This window comes from Ictalurus punctatus, chromosome 18, assembly GCF_001660625.3.
Source record: "Ictalurus punctatus breed USDA103 chromosome 18, Coco_2.0, whole genome shotgun sequence".
Taxonomy (NCBI): Eukaryota; Metazoa; Chordata; class Actinopteri; order Siluriformes; family Ictaluridae; genus Ictalurus; species Ictalurus punctatus.
Genome location: NC_030433.2, coordinates 21,637,265 through 21,656,398, shown reverse-complemented (window position 1 = coordinate 21,656,398; position 19,134 = coordinate 21,637,265). Strand labels below are relative to the sequence as shown.

At 40.8% G+C, this 19,134-nt stretch overlaps 1 protein-coding gene across 1 annotated transcript in view; it reads right to left on the bottom strand.

Moving 5' to 3' along the window:
• The window catches only part of LOC108278584 (stanniocalcin-2), an 18,786-nt gene extending 3,726 nt beyond the window's left edge, over positions 1 to 15,060 (bottom strand). Inside the window, exons 1-5 of the mRNA XM_017492032.3 lie at positions 14,673 to 15,060; positions 13,337 to 13,461; positions 12,692 to 12,893; positions 528 to 756; positions 1 to 33 (exon numbers count right to left, since the gene is read on the bottom strand). The exon at positions 1 to 33 is cut by the window's left edge and continues 110 nt beyond it. Of these exons, the coding sequence (XP_017347521.1) occupies positions 1 to 33; positions 528 to 756; positions 12,692 to 12,893; positions 13,337 to 13,461; positions 14,673 to 14,810 (727 nt within the window). The 5' untranslated portion in view covers positions 14,811 to 15,060. The remainder of the gene's footprint in view (positions 34 to 527; positions 757 to 12,691; positions 12,894 to 13,336; positions 13,462 to 14,672) is intronic.
• Between the last annotated feature and the right edge of the window lie 4,074 nt (positions 15,061 to 19,134).

Sequence of the window (19,134 nt, the reverse complement as noted above, 5' to 3'; positions counted from 1 at the left end):
CTCCAGCGCTCAGCAAACACTGCTGGATCTCCACTACAACCAGGCAGGGGCGGGCCAATTGCGTTACAATACACCCACAAACCCATCTATTAGCATTTCAACACAACTTTACATTTAATATTGATATAAGACTTAAAGAATTCAGAGTTGGAATTGTGGATTATTTATTTATTTATTTATTTTGGTCAGGTGAGTTTGGTGCGTAAAGTTGTGCTCTACATCCCGACATGTATTTAAGTGCTTTGGCTTTTCACCACAAACAAAATCTCAGACTAGGTTTAACATTCGCCTAACAAAAAATGTAAGAGAGAATCAGTGTTAGGGAGGAAAAAAAAGAGAGAGAGAGAGAGAGAGTGCTTTGGATAGCGTAGTGAATGAATAAGAACCTGTAGCCTTCTTATGCGCTTTTGCGCTGTTTGGAGTACAGAAGCGTGCACTGTACATGGATATAAACACAGAAAAGCTTTTTCTTAAAAAAAAAAAGAAAGAAAGAAACAACCCGAAAACAAAACATATTTTAGGTCTACCTGTATCTTGTAGGGATAATCGCCTTTTCTGGACGTTGAGGGGCCTCTCGTGGGAGGAAAAGGTGTCCGTAGCGTCCAGTCTGCGCCGTACCGTCAACACAAGCACTACTACAGCCAGCTTCACATACATGTCTGGTAGTGCTAATAAAACTGGCTGGAACGGCAGAAGCTTTCTTTCAGTGCGCCTTCGGATTCCCGCAGCATAACCGTAAGAGGCAGCTAAAGGCGACTATCCAAGTGCGCATCAGACAGATGCGCAAATGTGGAGCTGCAGAGGATGGATGCTCACTACTCTACAGTATATCCACTAAAACTCTCTCCAGTGTTTGAGGAAGGAGACGAGCAGGTGCCGTCAGTCTCCCAGCTGACCTATCACAAGCGCAGGAGTTACGTGCCACACCGCACACTGCCTTATTCTGTACAACAGCCTACATCAGTGCACCACCAGGGGCTACTATAGTTACCCAGGAGGCGCGTGGTCAAAGCGCGCGGTCAAGTTAGTGAGATATAACCCAATTATATATATTTTATTTTTTTATTCCAACCGTACTGAAGAGGACTAACTGGGTAACAGACTAAGAGAGTCTTTGAAGAGCTTCCAGTTGGTACAGTCCTACACAGAACCTCTAAAATAATGCTGCAAAGAACTTTCTCATCTTTATGGCCACATCTATAGACCTTCTTCTATGTTTGAGTCTTATTCCTCTTGCAGTTTTGTTAAAAGCTCTGGGCAAACGAAATAAATACCATTATCATGGATTATAAGTAAGTAAGTCATATTTAGAGCTTCATTCGAATACTCGACTCATCAGACTAACCGCAGATCAGATCATTCCTCTGTGTTAGTGGTTCTCAAAGGACGTGGGATTATTCGAGAGTTTAATCTTCCGATGAGAATGTATGAGGTGCAAACAATGAGGGAATAGAAATGTTTATGCAGCTGAATGTAAAGAGGCATGTGTCTCCATGGTGGTGTTGTGTGTGCGTGTGTGTGTAAGGTTGTAGGCTACAGTAGCTATATCACATCTGTTTCCATCAGTGAGTTGGTATAGGTAAAAAATGAAACGTTGGAATTGATTTACAGTTATGGCATTTGGGAGACATCCTTATCCAGAGCGATTTACATTTTATCTCATTTATACAACTGAGCAGTTGAGGGTTAAGGGCCTTGCTCAAGGGCCCAATAGCGGCAGATAGGCAGTGCTGGGATTCGAACTCATGACCTGCCGATCAAGCGTCCAACAGCTTAAACACTGAGCTCCGACTGCCCTGATTTACACCAATTATTCAATTACTGCTTCCCCAAACATTATTGTTGACTGTAGGTAATAAAAAGGGGTCAAACAGGTACTCATTAGACTATTTACAACCCCGACAGGATAATAATAAAGGAGTAAAACGATTTTAGGGTGAGCTCTAATCAGTATATGGCAAGCACAGGTGCAGTGTTTATGGACTGCATCTTGACTTAATTCATTTTCTCACCTGGCCAAAACAACACAAGTTTTGCTATTCCAATGAGCAATAAAAAAAAGAAGCATGCCAGTCATAACAGTTAAACGGACAGTTTGACCAGAATGGCGGAATGAGGAGCTGAAATAAGAGAGAGCAGGACCGAGTGGCGATGAACGCGGAGACAGAAACTGAAAAAACCCATCCAAGCACCAAGTGAGAGGTAGTCAAGGCAAAATAGCTAAAACTTTAAAGGCCAGTTGTACAGTGCTTATTACCTAGTATGTCTTTGTACACAATTGCTCTCTGGGCAGAAGGGATTGCATAATGTCTCTCCTCTATCAATCACATATACCCTAGGCAATCATGGGCCTCTTGGAACTGTTTGTGGGCAGATAACACTTCAAGTGTCCCATGGTCCTCCCATATCAGTGTAGGGTTCCTCTGGATTCTTAGCGTTTGCTTTACCTTTCAAAAACATGCCTGTGTGTAGATTGGCCCTAAATTGACCTTGTCAACTGTAAATGAACATGTGTGTGTGATGTCCTGCAATGGACTGCCTCAGACCATACTCATGCCATCCACCCTATGTATAAAGCAATTATTGAAGACAAATGATAGAAAGTATATGCGAGCTTATATAGTATCATTAAACACCTCAGAAGGTAACAACATCTCACAGAAGAGCTACTGTAGCACAAATGGCTGAAAATGTTCATGCTGGCTCTGATTGTATGGGGCTTCATAGCTGCGGACTGGCCATGCTGACCCCTGTACACCACCGAAAGCACCTACAATGGGCGTGTGAGCATCAGAACCGGACCATGGAGCAGTGGAAGAAGGTGGCCTGGTCTGATGAATCACGTTTTCTTTTACATCATGTGGACAGGCAGATGTGTGTGCGTGTCGTTTATCTGGGGAAGAGATAGTGCACCAGGATGCACTATGGGAAGAAGGCAAGCCCACAGAGGCAGTGTGATGCTCTGGGTGATGTTCTGCTGGGAAACCTTGGGTTCTGGCATTCATATGGATGTTACTTTGACACGTACCACCTGTTTGACAAGTACACCCCTTCATGGCAACAGTATTCCTTAGTGGCAACTAATTCCTCTTTCAGCACCTGTGGGATGTTCTGGACAAACAAGTCCGATCCACGGAGACCTAAGGGATCTGCTGCTAACGTCTTGGATACCACAGTACACCTTCAGAGGTCTTGTGGAGTCCATGCCTTGACGGGTCAGAGGTGGCACAAGGGGGACCAAATCTACACGATATTAGGCAGGTGGTTTTAATGTTATGGCTGAAACTTTAAAATGATTGTGCTCGTAAAGATCAGATTCTTAGTGATTCCAGCAATTCTATTCCTTCCCAGTTGTGGCCAAAAAATTAAAATAAAAAAAAATTTAAAAGGCCACAGTCTATTCTGAAAAGCATTAATCAGTGTTGAATTAGTGAGGGTGGTGTACAGTATGTTTCCTGTGGAGTCTCAATGCATTTGCTAACTTATCCATTATAGCTCTTGTTTTTGTATCAGTGTGTATTTATCATCTATCATATGTCAGGGGGAACTGGACGCAGACCAATGACCCACCTGTGGAAAACTATTCTGAATCTGTTTTGAATGAAACTGTTGTGTTGTGGAACTGTGGTGTTTCTTCAAACACCAAGTCTGTAAGTTTGATGAGTCAGAGAGTGGTTTCTCAAGACCAAGTTATGCACAAAACATCTTTTGACCGCAAACGGAAAGACAAACTGTCCACATCAATAACCCAGGGGCCGCTGCACACACCCCCATATGTTTAGTTAAGATGATATTAAAGTGTTTACAAATCTGGGCTCTGTGAGTAAAGGACTGTGTCTACTGCTGAGGACAAATGGAGATGATGTTTCGTACTCGCTAAAATTTATAACAAGTTCACAGAACTTCAGCCTTTTCAGTCAACGGGTCTTTTATTTATGGAGGAATATGATCCAAAATGTCATATCTGTGAGTGGCAAAAGTATGTGAACCTCTAGGATTAGCAGTTCATTTGAAGGTGAAATTAGAGTCTGGTGTTTTCAATCAATGGGATGACGATCAGGTGTGAGTGAGTGAGCGCCGTGTTTTATTTAAAGAACATGGATCTATAAAGGCTGAGCTTCACAACATATGTTTGTGGAAGTGTATCATGGCACGAACAAAGGAGATTTCTGAGGACTTCCGAAAAAGAGTTGTCGGTGCTCGTCGGGTCGGAAAAGGTAACGAGACCATCGCTAAAGAGTTTGGACTCCACCAAAACACAGTCAGACAGATTGTGTAGAAATGGAGGAAATCCAAGACCACTGTTACCCTCCCCAGGAGTGGAGACCAACAAAGATCACTCCACGAGCGGGACGTGTAATAGTCTGTGACGTCACAGAGGAACCCAGGGTAACTTCTATGCGACTAAAAGGCCTCTCTTACACTGGCTAATGTTAATGTTCATGAGTCCGCCATCAGGGATCTGCTAATGGTGTACAAGGCAGGGTCGCTCTCCAAAAACAAACATTGCTGCCATATACATTTGCTAAAGATCACATGCACAAGCCTATTGTAAAAATGTTTTGTGGACGGATGAGACCAGAACTTTTTGGTTTAAATGAGAAGCGTTGTGTTTGGAGAAAGGAAAACACTGCATTCCAGCATAAGAACCTTATCCCATCTGTGAAACATGGTGGTGGTAGTGTCATGGTTTGGGCCTGTTTTGCTGCTTCTGGGCCAGGACGACCTCCATCGTTGATGGAACAATGAATTCTGATGCCGATTTGCAGTACCGATCAACAGTTCCCAGATCAACAGTTCCCAGAAATGATTAGTTGCACTTATTTCTGCCCAAGGGCATCGCACCGGATACTGAAAGCAAAAGTTGACATACTTTTACCACTCACAGATATCTAATATTGGATCATTTCCCTAAATACATAAATAAAAAAATGACTAAGTCGAATATTTTCATCTCTTTTAGGACGTGTGTGAAAATCTGATGATAATCTGATAATCAGGTTTTCATATTTATGCAGAAATATAAAAAATTCTATAAGGGTCCACAAACTTTCAAGCACCACTGTATGGATAGCATATGTATGGTGGCATGACAAATCCCATGCACGAAAATCTGGCAAACAGCAAAAATGATGAACAAACAATAAAAAAAAGCCCCCATCATACTGTAATTTGGGACATCAGCTTCAAGAAACCATAAATATATATATTTCACCCCCAAACTGGAAATGTTTTAATATACTTTCTAATCTTATCTAAGATCATATCGGGCAATAAACCAGTTTAACATTAATCAGGTGGTAAGAGCAGTCAGACTCCCTAAACATGTCTAAAACCTTGCTATTTAAGTGTGATTGCCTCAAGCAGATCAGGTTTTTGATAACTACGTGCCTTAGCGAAATAAGTCTAATCACATCACATCGTCCTCAGAGCAGAGAAAAGCAGCTGTTGTAGGACTCTACAAAGAACCAAGACAAACCAAAGAACTCTTAGAAGTTCTAGATGGAACTTTTTTCCCCTCCTAAGTCTGTACATGTTCAGAAAGACTTAACTGACTGACCATCATCCACAGACATAATCATAAAGGGACCTACTTGCCACCCATCAGCACATCTCGGCAGATTTCCTAAGCTGCACGAGACTGTGTGCTCATTCTACTGTTCTTCTATATCATACGCAACCTTGATACATGAGTCAGCACAGAGTCTGTGCCAGAGTGATGCTCAGGATGAGCGGAAAACCCACAGAGCATCGTGACCTCAAGCCAGGAGGTGCTTTGATGAAGCCTTAAATATTTGGTAAATGGTAAATTTATACTTATATAGCGGTTCCAAAGGTCTTTACACTGGTTCTCATTCACCCATTCACACACACACATACTCACACTCACACACCAATGATAGCGGAGCTGATCTACAAGGCGCTAGCTTGCCATCGGGAGCAACTTGGGGTTCAGTATCTCGCCCAAGGACACTATTGTTGGCATATATTATATTACATATACAGGTGGTTACAGTTACATTTGTAACCATTACAGGATAATAAGCATACCTAATAATATATATCTCTCTCTCTCTCTCACCAGTGATCCTGACCCCGTCTGCTCCCTGCAACTGCCTGATCCATCCTGATGCCCTACTTCTGGTTGGACTTCTCATCAATTGGAAATCACTCACTGCTGCTCAGGATGGCCCCACATGGACAACCTGAAGATCATTGAGATTACTGAGGATGGGACCACAATTCATACGAACAGTGCTATGAGGGCTTACGAACATGCTATGATGGTTTACGACTACAATTGCCATGAACAGTTTTAGGTTAGGTTCAACTTTATTGTCATGAGTATTTATGAATACAAGTACAGAGGTGATGAAATGCATTTAGCATCCACCCAGTTGTGCAAATAGTCAATAAGTTAAATGGAATAAATACGGTCATGGTGCGATAAGTTAAGATAACAGTGTACAGGTAAAGGTAAACAGAATGATGCATTCCGGTGAGGCAAATGACAATTAGGTTACTTGCAATAAATAGGAACTGAGTTGCAATAGGTTGAGATAACCAGTATACAGATAGAGGTAAACAGAATGATGCATACAATATGATACCGTAGGTCCGTACAGTGGGTTATAAAGTAAATGTAGATGTGCAAATAGCAGTAAAGTGCAAATAACATCCATCCATCCATCCATCCATCCATTTTCTATAGCGCTTATCCTACAGGGTCGCGGGGGAACCTGGAGCCTATCCCAGGGAGCATCGGGCGCAAGGCGGGGTACACCCTGGACGGGGTAGTGCAACTAACAGTCTGATATAAATAATTGTAGTATGACAGAGAATTGCAGTAAAGTGCAAGTACTTACAAATAATTGCAGATAATAGCGGTAATGTATGATGTATGTAATGTATGTTTAATGCTAATGTTTCGTTGTTAGTGGAGGTGAAGCTGAGTTCTAAGCACTAGTACAGTTGAAGGGAAAAAGCTGTTCATGAGTCTTCTGTAGCGTTTTCCGGATGGGAGACGTACAAACAGTCTATGTGGGGATGGGAGGCGTCCTTGATAAAACCTCTCGCTCTCTGCAAGCAACGTTTTTTTTTTTTAAATGTCCGTAATGTTGGGCAGCTGAGTTCCAGTGATTCGTGTTGGGCAGTTTTGTCATGTAATGTGCAGTTGTTGTACCATACTGTGATGCAGTTTGTAAGGATGCCGTCAATGGTACAACGATAGAAGTTCTCCATGATCTGAGGAGCAAGTTGAGCTTTCCTCAGAAAGTACAGGCACTGTTGCACCTTTTTGAGGAGAGAGGATGTGTCGAGGTTCCAGGAAAGGTCAGCAGACCCGCTCTACCTCAGTCCCATTAATGAACAGTGGAGAAGTTCAACAAAACAGACTTCATGTGAAAACTGTAATGAATCGGTCTGTACAGGATTTCACAGAGATGTTTCTTGTGATTATTATTGCGACCAGAAGTGCTTGATTTTGCTGCAGTTTTCAAATTTTGCGAGGCAATTTGTGGAGTTTTTGCCTATAATGCAGGTTTCTGGATGGGGAGGAAACTGGAGTACTCGGAGGAAACCCCCAAAGCACAGAGAACCAACAGTTACTAAGTCACTGTGCCCCCCCCCCCCCCCCCCCCCACAATATATATAAAACATTTTTAAAAATATATTAAAAGTCTGCAAAAGTTCAAAATCTGCCAAGAAGAGGAGGATGAACTATACATAGTGAGGTAAGGGAAGCAAAGAAGAACCCAAAGGTCACAATTCACAGTTGTCAGGTTTCGATATGAACCCATCTTTACTTCTGAAAGACTCCGCCTCTCCAAGATCCTCTTTTTTTTTTCTACTTTTCCAGCCTTTTGTTGTCCCGGTCCCAACTCTTTTGAAACATATTGCGGCCATCGAATTCAAAATGCCCTTTTTTTTTTTCCTTCTTCTTCTCTTAAAACGGTACATTTCCTCAGTTTAAACATTTCTGTTCTCCTGTGAATAACATACGGGTTTATGAGATTTGAATTATTCATAATATTCTTATATTTTTACCTGCTAAGATAAAGATTGGTGTAGTGTACAAACTTTCGCTCCAAACACTAGGGCAATATGACCAATAGCTCTGGTTAGAAATTAGCAGCCGTGTGTGACACAAAGGCACCTCTGTTCCAAAGATTACGTGTAATGGAAAGTACCTTTGCTTAGCCGGGTCGAACGCGATGCACATCTGGCCTGCATGCAGCTAATCTCAGCTAGCCACTGAATGTAATGAATCTCCTCCGCTATTGGGTGTGAAAGAAAAAAAAAAAATTGAGGAGCAATTAAACTCAACAGATGCAAGAAAGCTTTGCTGAGGAATGTGGATTTAATTGTTGTGGCTTGAGCTGCACACAAGTGACCTGCAGCTGTGTTTTTGTGTGATCCCCCCCCTACCCCCCCCCCCCCCCCCCCCCCCCCCCACCATCCCCATTCAAATAATTACTCTGGTGATTTATAAATGTCCAGAAGACAAATGCAATGTCTGTTGAGACTTCCCTTGACCCCCCTCCCCCCTGCGAAGCACTGAACATACAATTTCACACTACATTAGCGAAGCTCTCCAAGGACAAGAGGATTTAATTGCTGCATATCATAGGCCAAAAAAACTGCTGCCTAACTCTGCTTCTTTTACAATGCAGGTTTTCACAGTAGTAGAATTTCTTTATGTCTACGTTCAAGTTATTGAAACAACACTGCTATTATGCCATTATCTTTGATAAACATTCATTCATTCATTATCAGTAACCACTTTATCCAGGTGGATCCAAAGCCTGCGACAATACACTGGAAAAGTTATTAAGATGACTCTTAATACAGTTAAGCAGTTATTCTTTTGCATCTGTTGGCATATACATTGCAAAAAAAAACAAAAAAAAACAACATCTTAGCAAGTAAGAATATCTTGAATACATCTATCCATCCATCCATCCATCTTGTATACCACTTATCCTTTTCAGGGTCACGGGGAAACCTGGAGTCTATCCCAGGGAGCATCGGGCACAAGGCGGGGTACAACCTGGACAGGGTGCCAATCCATCACAGGGCACAATCACATACACACTCATTCATACACGACGGACACTTTGGACACGCCAATCAGCCTACCATGCATGTCTTTGGACTGGGGGAGGAAACCCCCGCAGCAAGGGGAGAACATGCAAACTCCGCACACACAGGGCCACGGTGGGAATCGAACCCCCGGCTCTGGAGGTGTGAGGCGAACGTGCTCACCACGTTCCTTGAATACAGGAAAATTCAAATATAATTTCTCAATATTTGTAGGTATTGTCCTCAAGCTTGAAAATCTATTGGCAATTAATATAGCTTATTTCCAGCGTTTACTTCTAGAAAGAGGCACAATTATCTGTATAATGTAAATTATATACAGGTGCATCTCATAAAAATGTTATATTGTGGAAAAGTTTGTTTTCCCCCGTAATTTAATCAAACAAAAAAGTAGAACTTTCATATATCCTAGATTCGTTACACATAAAGCGAAATATTTCAAGCCTTTTTTTTTTTTTTTTGCTTTAATCTCGATGATTACGTCTTACAGCTCATGCAAATCAAAAATACTCCGGTTTCCGTCCCCAGTCCAAAGACACCTGTTTTAGGCTGACTGGCATTTCCAAATCGTCCGTAGTGTGCGAATGTGTGTGCGGTTGTGCCCTGAGATGGATTAACCCCCCACCCCTCCAGGGTGTCCCCTGCCTCGTGCCCCGAGTTCCCTGGGCTAGGCTCCAGGCTCCCTGCGACCCTGTGTAGGATAACGGCACAGAAAATGGATGGATGGATGTAATATGTTGCTATCCTGGCCATTCCTTGAGTTGTGAAATGGTTCAACAAATCATGCAACTTCCTTCCAAGCTTCCTTCTCCGCTAACTCTATTTTAGCAGTCTAAAAACTCCACCGTTCGAACAATCACACCATCTTGAAGAGCTGAGAGAGACTTATGATTAGTGGTAATAAATAAATAAATAAATAAATAAATATAATCTCTACCCTGACAGCAATTGCTGAGCACAGACAGCCTCCTAGTCCCCACAACTCAGCCTCCAGCTAGTGGGTCGGATCAGGTTTCGCCAGATGGGGAAAGGGGGATAAAGTATCTTTAACACCAGATTCAGGACTTGGGCAGCAGTCACACGACCAAGCCAGTGCAGGAAACCTGAGATCATGGCTGGCTCAGGCTTGGTTTATATTCTGATGAACACAATAGAGAGGCTAAGCATGTTGAACCCTGAGGTTTAATTGCCAGGTGGTACTAATCTGTGTTCTCGAATGTACACGGAACATTGTGTGATAAACTGTCAACAATAAACAAGTGCTTATAACGCCTGATGAATTCGGGTTGACAATAACACCCATGCCCAAATATGAGAAATACATACAGTGGATATAAAAAGTCTGCACACCCCGGTTAAAATTGATGTCAAAGAAATAAAATAACAAAATGAATCCACAATAAATCATGTCAGATCTTTATCTACATTTAATGTGATACAGCAATCAACAGAATTCAAGTGAAAAATCACATAGAATTGTTTTAGGGATAACCTGATCTGTACAAAAAATAAATGTGCACACACTTAAAACGAATACTTTGTTAAAGCACCTTTAGCTCGACTGGTCCATTGATTGTTTTCTTCCGAAGCGAATCCTTTGCTGACTTCATCTTCATATCCAGCTGTCTAACAGTGACGTTTTTCTGCCCAAATAGATCCTGAATGGAGCCATCCTGATTCCCTATTCATATTTTGAATAGAGTGCCGGTCCTACCCGAAGAGAAGAGAAGCAGCCCCATTAGCATGACTCTGCCATCACCATGCTTCACCGTGGTTGTGTTCTTTGGGTGGATAAGAGCGACATCCTGTTCTTGCTAATCTCACTGTGATGTCCCATTTTCTCCACTTCTTTCTTGATGATGGCCTTCACGGTGTTCCACGGTTCATCGAATATTTTGGAAATCCTTTTGTACCCCTCTCCTGATTGATCCCTTTCAACGAGATGCGGTTCACGCTTCATAACCTAAACGCTTTGCAGAAGAAACCAGCGACGTCAAGAAAATACTATAGAGACCTCTGATCTTTATTTGAGGTTAACTGGAATCACTTCAGTGATGACGTGTGTGTGATGACGCTTTTGAACATGACTTTGAATGTGAAGTGGTTAATTCTGAGCACAGTCAGGTACAGTTACATATACATAGGTATACATATACTAACCCCACCCCCCATTTTAAACGTGGAAAAAGTTCTGACGTGATTTATCTCGATTTCATCATAAAAACGTGCAATTTGAACAGGGGTATTGCGAAATAGCAACATATTAAACAACTAAGAATCACTTACTTAATTTTCAGTCAATAATCAATATTTTTTTTCCTCCATTTAAAAAGTAAACGTAAGCACAGTAACATTCTGTATTAATACCCAATACCAGACGAGAGGTTTACTTGTTTTTTTCCAATTTTACTTCAAGGTATACAGCACTTATACAAACTTTCCGTTCAAAGAAAACATTTTATTTCAATAGCAACCGTATAGCTGAAGACAAATGACTGCCAAATCTGGCACACCGATGTGTATATCTCAAATGTTAGGCCGAGTTACATCCTCAGAATAACGGTGCTGAAAGATATAAACAAGACAAACTTGTAGACCTTCATCCCAGTGGAAGAACACTATGTCCCCTTCTATTAAAAAAAAACATCCCAAACCCTATAAACTCTCTACTGGAAAGCCTTGACACAGCAATGGGTTTAGCTCAGAGTGCTAAAAGCTTTCATTCCCAAACAGATTCCATCACTTGACACCATGTACCATGTATGAGTTGGATAGAACACAGTGACCTTTCATAAGCACTCACTCTGCTTAATGTCCAGTTGTGAAAAGGGGAAAGAGGGGGAAAAAAAAAAGAATATTCCCAGTATGTCATCACTGCAAGGAATCCTGGATAAATGTAGCAGCAGGCCATGGGCCAGTCATTACTTCGTGTGGTTCCCACAATAAAACGGGATCCGCCGGAACACTTTTAAAGTACGATTTCGGACGTGATAAAATGACTGAGCCGATTCCCAGTATGTAATATTTATTGGTATAAGCATGTCCCGGTGTACCCTGTTACAAGCGAAAAAAAATAAAAATTAAAAATGAAACGTTTCACAAATGTGAAATTGTTCAGGCTCCTCATCACAAAAGCTATTTCATTTACATGACATCGTCTGAACAAGATATTCCATTCGTCTTTCACCCATGTTCATTTTAATGGATGATTTCACACACATACGGTGCATAGGCCAAAGATAGATCACTTCCTTCTCTTATGCTTTAAATACGCCAACACACAAGGTCTGCCCAGCTCAATCTGAGCACGTTCCCACACAAAGTGTAAATCCAGTCTGGGTGCGATTCCTCAGCCGATGAACCTGACGCTCCGGGCCGTCATAATCCGCATGAAGCGCGATCGGCATCGTAGGGCACCTAGATGATGAAACGTGTTTGAAACAGGGCTGAAACGATACTGAAAATATGATTTAAAAAAATATGTGGTGGTGATGTTACATTATATTGTTTAAGAGAAAAGTGCATTAAGGTGCATTAATTGTGACACCAGTTTCCTAAAAAAAAATAAAACAACAACAAACTTTTTACCTTATTGTGCCTTTGCTGTGGTGGTGTTGCTGGCGGCGTCCTGCTGCTCCGTCTCAGCCGATGAATTAGTCACTCCTTCTTCTTTCTTCTCGGAGGTCAGGAAGTCGTGGATAACTTTCTCGATGTGTGGCCGGAAAATATGGTTCAACTTAGGATCCACCACCTGAGTTATAATTCGGTCCACGCCAGACTCCAACATCCCGGACCTAGAGTGAGCAAATAAGTGGAAAACGTCCTGCAGTTTGTAGGTGAAAATCAGAATTTAATGTATTCTGTGAATAATGCATCGCTAGCGAGCACTGAGTGAGATGGTGTGTGTAGTGTGAGTGTCCTTCACTCACTTCATACATCCCATTCTTTCATTTCATAACTTTATGTAGTCATTCTGTAGTAACTGGAAGTGTATTATTCAGTCCTTTTCTGTTTTAAAACCATATGAGGAGCAAAAACTGATCATTTTGTGTTTTGGTTCATGTCTACTGAATCGTGAGGCCTGCTTTTACTAATTACCAATGTTCTCAAATATTCACAAGTCTGGGGCTGCAACAACTAAATAAATACATTTTTTTTAAAAAATTATTATTAATGTTAGTTGGACTGTGAAGCACACTGCAGCATGCGACATCATTTCATTTCATTCTTGACCTACTGTACTACGCTCTGTCGCAGACCATTGCGCACTTGGTTCTTGTTGATGGAGGGACTCCACTCCTGCGTGCTCAGGTGACTAGCCACGAAGTTGTCCACCTTCTGCCGCAAATTCTGATAAGCTGGCTAGAAAAGAACGGGACGTGTCGATTTATTACACATTTGAAGAATGGGATTTTCTTGTATTCACTTCGAAAATCACATAGATATGTGGATTGTTATGCAGTGCAGTTGAAGTTAAATGATTAAAAATGTTCATGTTTCCGCTTTTTCTTGTTGTTATCCTCGCCTGCTGTATAAAGTTAATGACAATTTGATCTATATATAGCAGGTAAGTACGCGGTTTCGGACGCAGCCGTGCTCTCTTGTTTACCGTCAAACGGTTGAGCGCTGAGGTGTGTGTACGTGACCTGTCGCAGAATGAGGCAAAAACTCCCACACGACGTTAATAGTGATTAAAACGTTTACATGTCTGTAATGCACGTCGATAACGCAACTAAAACAGGAATACGCCACACGTCTTAATTCGATTGGCGGTTACGTCAAAGTATGACTTTAGTCAGATTAAGGTCATCAATAATCGCTGTTTACATACTAGTTTCTTAATCAGAGTATCGTCTTAATCGGGTTCATATCGGATTATTGATGTCCATGTAAAGGTACCGACTGTAAATTATAATCGAATTAAAGGGTGTTTTGATCTTAGATGCATGTAAACATACTGTATGAGACCTTTAAAACAAAATTAGGTACGTTTTAAAAACCATAATAGGTGCTCTTTAATGCTCACAATTCAGAATTTCCAACAAGGAAATACCCAAAGAAAACGCCCCCTCGGAAAAGTCATGACGCGTCCTCAACACCGACGTATGACGTGCGACGTCACAGGCAGTCAACACAAACACTGTTTCTCTACTTTCAAACTAAAGCAGTATTTACTCCATACACACATACACACACACATAACCCCGTAACACTGCCCATACAGTTTGCTCTTTTGCGAGAGTAAATATCATGAACTTTAATTAAATATAATCTTCTCCACTTAAAGACGTAATTCCGAGTTCCTACTTGACAATGAAGCCCAACGCAGTATTATATCCCTGGCTTTAAACAATACCACAGCGGTTACATAAAAAAAAAGAAAGAAAAGAAAAAACAACGGCCCTGACAAATATAACATTCAGAAAAGCCACATTATGAAATGAAACATTGACACACAAAAAAACAACAACAAATTTGACGTATTTGTTGTAAACAAGTAAATCCTACGCTGGAAAACTGATGCTAGTTAGCTAGTCGCGTTTAGCAATGCTAGCCAGTGAGGTAAATTTCACCTTGGTGTCCACGTCTGCTAAGCAGTCCCTTCTGAACTCGTCGAAAACACCTCGGTTCTTCAAATGTTCCACGATTAGTGCGATTAACTGAGGATCTCCTGGAGGAAGGCCGGCTGCACTGTTTGCGTTTTCGGCCATACTCAGTTAGACTGATGTAGCAAACAATGCTAGCTAACAAGTTATTATGAAGTTGCGTTGCTTTGTAAAAAAAAGAGATATTTTTTCTTCTTCTGAGGTAAGAGGAGGACGCTCGACCTTTTGGCCAAAAACAATGCGACGGACATTCAGAAAACGAGCAGCAAAGTGAAACAAAACAGCACTGCGAACACGTTGAGTTTTCAATATCAACACTTCCCAGTCCTTTGTTTTGTTGTGGTGGTTTTTGCTCATGGAGAGATTTTTAGCGCCACCTACTGCATGAAACGACAACACAACACGGCCAAAATACAGTGTATAGTGGATAAGTTCATTTGTTTCCAATTTCATTCAAAAAGTACAACTTTCATATATTCTGGATTAATTACACATAAAGTGAAATAATTCAAGCCTTTTTTTTTTTGTTTTAATCTTGATGACTTACAGTTCACGGAAATCAAAAATGCAACATCTCAAAATATTCTAATAAAGAATTTATAATAGAGAAATATCGACCCGAGAAGAGGTCTAATCAGCGAATTCACTCTAAACACCTGTAAAGTTTTCCTGAGGCTTTAATCTCTCAGTCTGGTTCAGTACACACAACCACAATCACGGGGAAGATGGAAGTAAGTGTTTCATTTCATTTGGAAATCAAGGTTCCAGAGTCTGGAGGAAGAGTGGAGAGACACAGAATTCAAGTTGCTTGAAGTCCAGAGTGAAGTTTCCACAGTCAGTGATGATTTGAGGTGCCATGTCATCTGCTGGTGTTGGTCCACTGTGTTTTCTCAAGTCGAGAGGCGATACAGCGTCTACCAGGAGATTTTAGAGAGCTTCATGCTTCTATCTGCTGACGAGCTTTATGGAGATGCTGATTTCCTTTTCCAGTAGGACTCGGCACCTGCCCACAGCGCCAAAACTACTAGTAGCTGGGTTGTGACCATGGTATTACTGTGCTTGATCGGCCAGCCGACTCGCCTGACCCGAACCCCATAGAGAATCTATGAGAGACACCAGACCCAACAATGCAGACGAGCTGAAGGCTGCTATCAAAGCAACCTGGACTTCCAGAACACCTCAGCAGTGCCACAGGCTGATTGCCTCCATGCCACGCCGCATAGTACAACGCATCTTTGGATTGGGGGAGGAAACCAGAGTACCTGGAGGAAACCCCCGAACCCTCATAAATTAAGATATAACATATTACGGCATGTTATTCATAAAATCACTGTCAAAGTAAGTTTTTTTATTTTTTTATTTTTTATGAATGTCTACTTCTTGCACTTAAATTTTTTGTTAATCTTTACCTGTGTTCATTACCAATGTAGGGTTTTCTTTTACACATCATCAGTACTGAGCTATAAACATTTTAGAAAGAGACTGAGCTAAGAAATGTGATATATCTTTTAACAAACAAAAATATCCCATATTTGTGAGCTTTCCATGTCATAACTGGTAAAAAGTATTAACGTACATCAAAATTTGACTTAATTTCAAGCTGACATTACACCACTTACACAAAATTACTGTGTGAAAAGTAACTAAGACAAGCAGACAAAACAAATAACTTGGATAAAGTCTAACGAATACTAATAGTCATTACTTAAATAGACATAAAAAGCATATACTAAAATGTAGCATATGAAATCTATTTGAATATTAGGCTATATTTATCTACTAACACTGTTGTTGCTGACACAGATGTTAGCCAAACCTCAAAAACAAAAATACTAGCGGATCTAAAAACCATTTTTGTTTTTAATGTTTGGCCAACGTCTGTTCCAGCAACAACAGCGTTAATAGATAAATATAGCATAATATTCCAATAGATTTCATATGCTACATTTTAGTATATGCTTTTTTGTTGTTGTTGTTAATGCAGTTTAAAAGATCTGTTTTAACAGAAGTTCTCATTTGTTTGTCTTCACTGAGGTCTAGTGATGTGAGATGATGCTTCATGAAACATTCAAGTTTTCCACCTCCATGTTTCTTGTGGCTACAGGTGTCCACTAGATGTCGCTAGTGGTGAAGAAAATAGGCCTGTATAGCAGGTCAAACTGTATTAGATGACAGCACTGCATGTGTAAAACTGGGACCAGTAAGTAAGTAAAGCTTTATTTATATAGCACCTTTGCAAACAATGTTTACAAAGTGCTTTACAGAAGACATATACAGTAGATACAAGATAAATAAAATCAGTAGTAAGAATAAATTGTGAAAAAACAAGCGGTAAAAGACATTGGAATTTCTCATGCTGTGATTGGTGCCATGGACATCTAATATGCAACAAAGTGTTATGTGTTAGCTTGGTATGAATGGTATTCATACTAGGTATATTCATATGAGGCCCACTCACCGTCTACTTACTGTATGAGAAAACCTGTACACCTGCTCATTTTTGCAGTTATCCAATCAGCCAATCATGTTGCAGCAGCACAATGCATAAAATCATAGAGATACAGGTTCAGTCAATGTTCACATTAAACATCAGAATGGGGAAAAATTGTGATCTTTGTGACTTTAACTGTGGCATGGATGTTGGTACCAGATGGGCTGATTTGAGTATTTCAGAAACTGCTGATCAACTGGGATTTTCACACACAACAGTCTCTAGAGTTTACACAGCTTGAAAAAAACACTGAGTGAGCGACAGTTATGCAGGTGGAAACGTCTGTTTGATAAGGGAGGTCAGTGGAGAAAGGGCAGATTGGTTCGAGCTGCCAGGAAGGATATAGTAACTCAAATAATCACTCTTTACAACCATGGTGAGCAGAAAAGTACCTCAGAAGGCACAACACATCAAAACTTGAGATGGATGAGCTACAACAAGAGAAGACCACATCAAGTTCCACTCCAGTCAGGCAAGAACAAGAATCGGAGGCAATCATGGACACAAATTGGACAGTTGAAGATTAGGGAAAAAAATCACCCGGTCCTTTTCCAGTCTTTAACTGTCCAATTTGGGTGACTGGGTTTGGTCTGTGCCCATTTGTAATAAGATTTATGTTAGATTTTTGGGGAAGTTAGATCTCAGTAGTTAGGACGTTGGACTTCTGATCGGGAGGTTGTGAGTTCAAATGTCAGCAACACCAGGCTGCCACTGCTGGGCCCTTGAGCAAGGCCCTTAACCCTCAACTGCTCATTTGTATATATATATAAAAAAAAATCGATAATTGTAAGTCACGCTGGATAAGGGCGTCTGCCAAATGCTATAAATGTAAATGTAAACTTTACCAGGATCAGCTCCAGATCCCCTGTGACCCTGACCAGGATAAAGTGGTTACTGAAGATGAATGAATGACTGAATGAATGAACATAAATAACCATACCCCTTTTTTGTGCCCATATATCCATTCCTGTCGTATCACTATTTGGCCAAAACACTAATATTTTCACACAAACTGTTTCACACAAACTGTATTTGTGGGTGTGGCCTGACCAATGCCAAATACTGGGGAATTAACAGACTAGAAATGCTATAAAAAGGAAAATGAAGCGAATAACTTTACACATTACACGTTATGTTACACCTAAGCCGTAGACGAGTAGAAAGAAAGTGTAAAAAGAATTTGGTAGCTAAAAAGATGAGAAAATATGGCTGTGTTATATGAAGAGATTTGCATTAAGCATTATCCTTAAGTTCAAAGGAAGAGAGGAGAACATTTATAAAGAAACAGGTCCAACATTTTGGGAACATGTCACAGTAAAATCATGGTCATGTGACCAATGCAGTTTTCAAAATGCTAAATGATCCTATATTTGAAATTGTTCTGCATTAAGTTTTGTGTATTTGTTTGATTAGTCAGAAAACACAAACTACAGTACGTATATCTCTTCTGACGTTACAATTCGCAACACGCCACGTTTATAAGCTGTTGCATTATGACCGTTATTAAACATGATATAATGACCGTTTGATAAAATGGGGTGTTTGTCCTGTATTCAAAATGTGAAAATCATCCCATATTCTCTTCAGTTTGATGGAGCACGGGGTTGCCAAGCAACAAGGGAGCGGAGCCATGGTGACACCAGAGGAGGAAATGTTACAAAGCACGTTTTCCCTGATGCCTTTGTGTCTAGGTCTGTCACAATGTGCATGAGCAGGACTGTGTCACTTGAAGTTTACAGAAAATCTCTCCAAATGCTAAAATGAAGACCCTGGTGTATATAGGCAAATACCATTTCTTCAGAACTAAGACTATATTTTGGCAACCCAACATATTATTGTGTGTATTCTGTGCTAGTTAGTGTCATACCAAGCACTGTTTTTTTTTTTTATGATGACACATTCTTCTCGCAGTAAGCAATACAATGGTTTGTTTATGAA